The sequence below is a fragment of the Doryrhamphus excisus genome, chromosome 5 (genome assembly GCF_030265055.1).
Source record: "Doryrhamphus excisus isolate RoL2022-K1 chromosome 5, RoL_Dexc_1.0, whole genome shotgun sequence".
Taxonomy (NCBI): Eukaryota; Metazoa; Chordata; class Actinopteri; order Syngnathiformes; family Syngnathidae; genus Doryrhamphus; species Doryrhamphus excisus.
Window position 1 is genome coordinate 720,001 of NC_080470.1, and position 7,500 is coordinate 727,500.

The window sequence follows — 7,500 nt, forward strand, 5'->3', positions numbered from 1 at the left end:
TTTACGTACGCCGGCGTTTGCTGCAAAACTGAAAAAGATCTGTTTCATTGGTGTGGCTCAAAGGTTCACAGGAAGTGCACCAGGAGTGGCACCTCCAGCCAGCGTCACTTCATTCATTCATTCATTCATTCATTCATTCATTCATTCATTCATTCATTCATTCATTCATTCATTCATTCATTCATTCATTCATTCAAGGTCTACCACCTCGACACAGAACCGTTTCACTGTTTGTTCAGTGTCAAAGTTTCACAGTGTGTGCGGGTTTTCAAAATATTTGGTAATGGTAATGGTAATGGTAATGCTAATGCTAATGGTAATGGTAATGGTAATGGTAATGGTAATGGTTTAATTTCATTTGAACATGCATCAGATTCCAATTGAGTGCATCCCATAATCAGTTCCCAGTTCCACATGTCCAAAAGGAGTAGGAAGAAGCAAAGCTTATTAAATCCTACCCCTCCATCTGGTACTTTTACAATCACTAACTCTTACATTTGTTCACTTCCTGCTTTCATAATATAGTTTAATTTTGTTTTAGTTTTTTTTTATTTTACTTTATTCATTTTTTGTCATGTACCTGCTCACCTAATATAGTTTAATTTTGTTTTAGTTTTAGTTTTTTTAAATTTAATTTTATTTTTTTGTCACGTACCAAAGTAGGAGGTGATATGACCATACTACGTACGTGACAAAAAAATAAAATAAATTAATAAAATAAAAAATATTCATGAATGAATGAATGAATAAATAATATGTATGGTCATATCAACTCGTACTTTGGTACGTGACAAAAAAATAAAATAAATTAATAAAATAAAAATTATTCATTCATTCATTCATGAATGGAAATAAATTAATAAAATAAAAAAATATTAATGAATGAATTAAGCAATGAAAATTATTCATTAATGAATGAATGTTTTTTGTCATTCATTCATGAATGAATATAAAATAAATTAAAATAAATTAATAAAAGATAAAATTATTAATGAATTAATTAATTAATGAAAATTATTCATGAATGAATTTATTTTATTTTCATGAATGAATGAGTGAATAATTTTTAATTTTTATTTTATTAATTTATTTATTTTTTCATGAATGAATGAATGAATAATTTTAATTTTTTATTTTATTAATTTATTTTAATTTATTTTATTTATTTATTTTTTCGTCCCGTAGCGAAGTAGGAGGTGATATGAGCATCCAATGCCATAATGGGTACCATAAAAAATAAAAAATAAAAAAATATTCATAAATGAATTAATTAATTAATGAAAATTATTCATGAATGAATGAATAATATGTATGGTCACCTCGTACTTTGGTACGTGACAAAAAAATCCCTGAGATCATATTTTTCATAAGTATTGGATGACATTTTTAGCTCATTTTTAGGTAATATTTCATTCAACAATCAATAATTGACATATAAGTGTAAAAAGAAGTTAACCACTGACACAAGTTTATTTTATAAGCATGTTTTTTATTATTATTATTTTTTTATTATTTAGCAATAACAAGCACACATCAGCAAAACGCTCCTGACCAATTGCGGATATCTCATCAGGTGTACCTAATGAAGTGACCACACTTCCTGTTATCTTCCTGCAGGCGTTCAAGTCATCCGATAGAGAACATTTCCCCCAAAAGGTTTTATCGTTTTGTTTTAAAAACATTTCTTTAACGTCATCCACGTTGTTGTTGTTGACATGTTGTCACCAATTTACGACGCGTCTTCGCTACGTGAGCATGTCCATCACTTTGCTTTTGACAGGAAGTTGCGTGTCACGCCACCGCAGCGCCGCACGCTTAGCGTCGAGTTGATGACTCATCACCGCCTTTCACGCTGCACTCACTCGCTGCTGTGATTTGTTAGAACCCGAGCAGGTCGGGGCGGGTTCCCCATTACGGGGGCAGGGGGCGGGGGGGCGGGGGCGGCCCCAGACCCGTCATTAAGGAGTGTGAGCTGATGTTTTAACAAGCCGGCTTAAGCTGATGAGACGACAACCATGGCCCCACGCAGCCCCACGCAGCCCCCACGCAGCCCCACGCAGCCCCACGCAGCCCCCACGCAGCCCCCACGCAGCCCCCACGCAGCCCGTCTAAGCGTTTTGACGTGTGTGTGTCTCCGCTTGTTGTCATGGCCGCCAGGAGTATAAGGTATCCAGTTTCGAGCAGCGTCTCATCAGCGAGATCGAGTTCCGCCTGGAGCGTTCGCCGGTTGAGGAGTCGGACGACGACGTTCAGCACGACCAGGACTCGGTGGGGCGGGGGGGCAGGGTGCCCTCCTTTGACCAGAAGCTCAAGCATTACAAAGTCTTCGAGGGCATGCCCGTCACCTTCACCTGCAAGGTCAACGGAGACCCCAAGCCCAAGGTGGGACATGACATGACATGACATCGGCATGTTGACATTTTCACTCAAGCCTTTACCATAACCTGGAGTGCTACACTACCACCGCCATGTTTTACTCTTGGTAGGATGTTCTTTCCCAAAAGTTCCCAACTTTACCCAAAAGTCTTGGGGATCATCGAGATGCTTTCTGGCAAAGTTGAGATGAGCCTTAATGTCCTTTTTGCTCAGCAGTGTTTCTGCTAATGCTAATGCTAATGTTAATGCTAATGCTAATGCTAATGGTAATGGTAATGGTTTAATTTCATTTGAACATGCATCAGATTCCAATTGAGTGCATCCCATAATCAGTTCCCAGTTCCACATGTCCAAAAGGAGTAGGAAGAAGCAAAGCTTATTAAATCCTACCCCTCCATCTGCTACTTTTACAATCACTAACTGTTACATTTGTTCACTTCCTGCTTTCTAATATATATTTTAAATTTTTCAATTTTAACAAAATATTTTAAAATCTTTAAAAAAATATTTTTTAAAAAGATTTTTTTTATTTAATTTTTATTTTTTTGTCACATACTGAAGTAAAAAAAAATAAAAAGTAAGATAACACATTATCTTCAATAAAGATGAAAAATAAATACATCAAAATACAGAAAATCAATCAATATAAATCAATAAATCAAACAAAAAATGCATTTATTTATTAAAAACAGAAAAAATTAAGATAAAACTGTCTTCAATAAAATAAGATGATAAAATAAATAAATCAAAATAAAGAAAATAAATCAATCAGTAATAAATAAATAAATAATAAAATAAATAAAATAATAATATTAATTATAAAATAAAATAATAATAAACAGCAAATAAGAAAAACTTCGGAAACCACATATAGTTGGTGGGTAGACAAATTATTTTTTTTCAGATTCAGATGAACAATATTAATATTATTGTTACAGTTATTCAACCTTTAACATGAACATTAATGAAACTCAACCATTTCACCCAATTAGCAAATTAGCATCATTACATCTGGGCGCAGCGTCGTCACTTGCAAAATGGCGTCAATTGTACACAGCTTTAAGCTGTCATATGTCACATGATACCATGTAGCATCCATATCAAACTCGCGCGGTTAAACCTTCATATCCAAGTGGGGGCCTCAAACCAGCATCCCGTGGGCTGCATTTTGCCTGTGGGCCGCGAGTTTGAGACCCCTGGTCTAAGCAAATGGATATAAGGGTGATAACTAATATTATTTTCATTCTATGAAAAGTCTCATTTAAAAAGTGAATTTGAATTTGACGAGGAGGACGGTTGACCCAAAACCACGCCGCCATTTTAGGTGTACTGGTTCAAAGACGGCAAGCAGATCTCCAAGCGGAGCGAACACTACCGGATCGGCCGAGGAACAGACGGCACGTGCACGCTGCACACGGCGGCGGCCTCGTTGGATGACGACGGCAACTACACCATCATGGCGGGCAACCCCGAGGTCAGCATGTACGCAGCGTGTGCTCAGGAAGCGTGTTATCGTGCCCCCCCCACCCGCTTCACCGATGCTGTGTACCCTCCCACGCACACTCAGGGTCGGGTGAGCTGCACAGGAAGGATGATGGTCCAAGCCGTGAACCAGCGAGGTCGCAGCCAGCGTTCCGCACCAGGACACGTGCGCAGGTGAACCTTTAGTGGCCTTTTGTTAGCCTGCCTTGCTCATGACGGAACCCGCCTGTTTGATCCCGGTTTGCTTTTCGCCAACTTGAAACCTCGCTTTAAGATCACAGGCGGTACTCAAGAAGAAAAACATCTGCTTTCAACATTTCTGTCTTATTCTTTCACCCTAGCGATGATGTCACTGTTGTTGAAGGTACACACGCTTCTAGGTCAGACAGCGACGAGCCCTGACGGGGGCACGCACGCATCAGCAAGGATATTAAGACGACTTATACAAAATATACGCTAAGGCTCAAAAGTTTGGGATCATCGTGGCTCACCTTTTGTGTTTTTTAAAGTGCAATTTTGCATTTTTTTACGCATTGTGTTCTGCGTCCTTATGGTGTAGTTTGACTTGCTACTATTACAGCAATTATTTTCCATTTGTTGTTGTTTTCTTTTTAATTTATTTTTTTTTAATTTTATATATATATATATATATATATACAGTATATAAAATATTTTTAAATATATTATTATATATATTATATATTTAATTATATTTTATATTATATATTATTTTTAATATATTTAATATATTTTTTATTTCAATTAATTTTTATTAATTATTTTTTATTTTTATATAATAATATAAAAATTATACATAATTATATATAATTTTTCAAATATTTTGAATATTTTGAATATTTTGAAAATTTTGAAAATTTTGAAAATTTTGAAAATTTTGAAAATTTTGAAATTTTGGAAAATTTGGAAATTTTGGAAATTTTGGAAATTTTGGAAATTTTGGAAATTTTGGAAATTTTGAAAAATATATTTGGAAAATTTGGAAAATTTGAAAAATATATTTGGAAAATTCCCTTCTCTGTAATTGTGACTTTATTCCTGTAAAATTGCAACTTTATTCTGGTAAGATTATTCATTCATTCATTTTCTACCGCTTATCCTCACGAGGATCATGGCGGATGCTGGAGCCTATCCCAGCTGTCTTTGGGTGAGAGGCGGGGGTCCACCCTGGACTGGTGGCCAGCCAGCCAATCCCAGGGCACATATAGACAAACAACCATTCACACTCACATTCATCGTCGCTAATTAACCTAGCATGTTTATGGAATGTGGGAGGAAACCGGAGTACCCGGAATAAAAAAAAAACGACGCATGCACGGGGAGAACATGCAAACTTCACACAGAGATGGCCGATGGTGGGATTGAACTCAGGTCTCCAAGCGGTCTTCACGCTAACCACTCAACCTCCGTGCAACGATCATTCAACGATCATATATAACAAATTCCTCCTTAACAAGTAAACCAGTTTTCCCGTGTTTTACGGATCATCTCAGGCCCAGGTCCAGGTCCAGAGACAGCGGCGACGAAAACGACATCCAGGAGCGCCACTTCCGTCCGCACTTCCTGCAGGCGCCCGGCGACCTCATTGTGCAGGAGGGCCGACTGTGTCGTATGGACTGCAAGGTGAGGAAATCGAACAGGAATCTGGATGACGTAGTACACTGAGAGGATGTTACTGTAAATTCTTTGACATGACAGTTTTACACCGGTGATTATTTCCACCATCTTGCCACCCTGGCTGTGCTTCCCGAATGTCAAAAAGTCATAAAACAGATTCCCTGTGCGGAGTCATTCCATGCCAGTGTCTTGAAGTCGGGAATATTTTTAGCACGGATTTATTTCCACGTCATGTGAAGGCAGCCAAAATATTTTCCACACTGAAGAAAAGTCCCGCCTCCAGAAAGCGAGTCTGGTTTTTAGCACGCCAACTTTTTTTCTAGCTGTCAGGAATTGATGTTTCCTTCCACCCCTCCCCCACCCCCCCCACCTCATCCGTCATTAGGTGAGCGGTCTGCCCACCCCTGACCTTGTCTGGCAGCTTAACGAACAGACCATCCGCCCCGACTCCGCCCACAAGATGCTGGTGCGCGAAAACGGCGTTCACTCGTTGGTCATCGAACCCGTGACCAGTCGCGACGCTGGCATCTACACCTGCATCGCTAGCAACCGTGCCGGACAAAACTCCTTCAACCTGGAGCTCATCGTAGCAGGTAAAGTCATGGGGGGGGGGGGGGGTGCTGGAGCCTATCCCAGCTGTCTTCGGGTAAGAGGCGGGGTACACCCTGGACTGGTTGCCAGCCAATCACAGGGCACATATAGACAAACAACCATTCACACTCACATTCATATCTATGGACAATTTGGAGTGGCTAATTAACCTAGCATGTTTTTGGAATGTGGGAGTACCCGGAGAAACCCAAGGAGAACATGCAAACTCCACACATAGATGACCGAGGGTGGAATTGAACCCGGGTCTCCTAGCTGTGAAGCCTGTGTGCTAACCACCCATCCACTGTGCAGCCCTGGTTCAGTATATTTTTCATCAAAATAGTAGTCATGCCAAAAATGTTGTGTTGCTGCTGGATGTTCACAGTATCTGAGTAATACTGTCGTGGGGGTGCTGGAGCCTATCCCAGCTGTCTTCGGCCGAGAGAGGCGGGGTACACCCTGGACTGGTCGCCAGCCAGCCAATCCCAGGGCACATATAGACAAACAACCATTCACACTCACATTCATACCTATGGACAATTTGGAGTCGCGAATTAGCATGTTTAGCATGTTAGCAAACTAGCATGTTTTTGGAATGTGGGAGGAAACCGGAGTACCCGGAGAAAACCCACGCATGCACGGAGAGAACATTTAAACTCCATACAGAGATGGTCGAGGATGGAATTGAACTTGGGTCTTCTAGCTGCGAGGCCCACACGCTAACCACTTGTCCACCGTGCAGCCCGTAAATTCAATTTTTCAATTTTTCCAGTTCATATTTTCATGTATTGTGATCCCCAGAAATGTATTTTCCTTCACCCTTTCAATGTCTATACCGTCTATTTGTATTTGCTGTTAGCAAACAGCATGATTTTAGTTTTATTTAAGTTCATCTATTTGTATTGTATTGTGTTTTTGGGACAAATCGTCCAACTGCTATCACTTCCGTTGCCAGCCAAAGAGATGCACAAGGTGCCGTCCTTTGTGGAGAAGCTGCAGAACACCAGCGTGGCGGAGGGCCACCCGGTGCGTCTGGAATGCCGAGTCATTGGCGTTCCATTCCCACAGATCTTCTGGAAAAGGGAGAACGAGTCGCTGACTCACAACACGGACAGAATCAGGTAGGAGCCAATCGGATTTTTGTTATCAAGCTTCGTTTTGGATCATGTGGTTGTGTTTTGCTAACCAGCATGCACCAGGACAACTGCGGCTACTTGTGCATGATCATCCAGCCCGCCACCAAAGAGGACGCCGGCTGGTACACGGTGTCGGCAAAGAACGAGGCGGGAATCGTGTCCAGCACCGCTCGCCTTGACGTTTTTGGTAAATATTTTTTTTTTACCGTTTTTGGAATATTTATTTTTATCTTCATTCTTTAATGTTTGCCGCTTTTGGTCTCGGCAGCCCAGTGGCAGC

At 40.1% G+C, this 7,500-nt stretch overlaps 1 protein-coding gene across 4 annotated transcripts in view; it reads left to right on the plus strand.

The window, feature by feature from the left end:
* palld (palladin, cytoskeletal associated protein) overlaps positions 1-7,500 on the plus strand; it is a 51,849-nt gene that overhangs the window by 43,485 nt on the left and 864 nt on the right. For all 4 annotated transcript variants that reach the window (XM_058073165.1, XM_058073166.1, XM_058073167.1 and 1 more), the window contains 9 exons: positions 1,618-1,656; positions 2,158-2,382; positions 3,701-3,850; positions 3,944-4,032; positions 5,370-5,499; positions 5,879-6,086; positions 7,040-7,205; positions 7,274-7,407; positions 7,489-7,500. The exon at positions 7,489-7,500 is cut by the window's right edge. In XM_058073165.1, coding sequence (XP_057929148.1) covers positions 1,618-1,656; positions 2,158-2,382; positions 3,701-3,850; positions 3,944-4,032; positions 5,370-5,499; positions 5,879-6,086; positions 7,040-7,205; positions 7,274-7,407; positions 7,489-7,500 — 1,153 coding nt within the window. The remainder of the gene's footprint in view (positions 1-1,617; positions 1,657-2,157; positions 2,383-3,700; positions 3,851-3,943; positions 4,033-5,369; positions 5,500-5,878; positions 6,087-7,039; positions 7,206-7,273; positions 7,408-7,488) is intronic.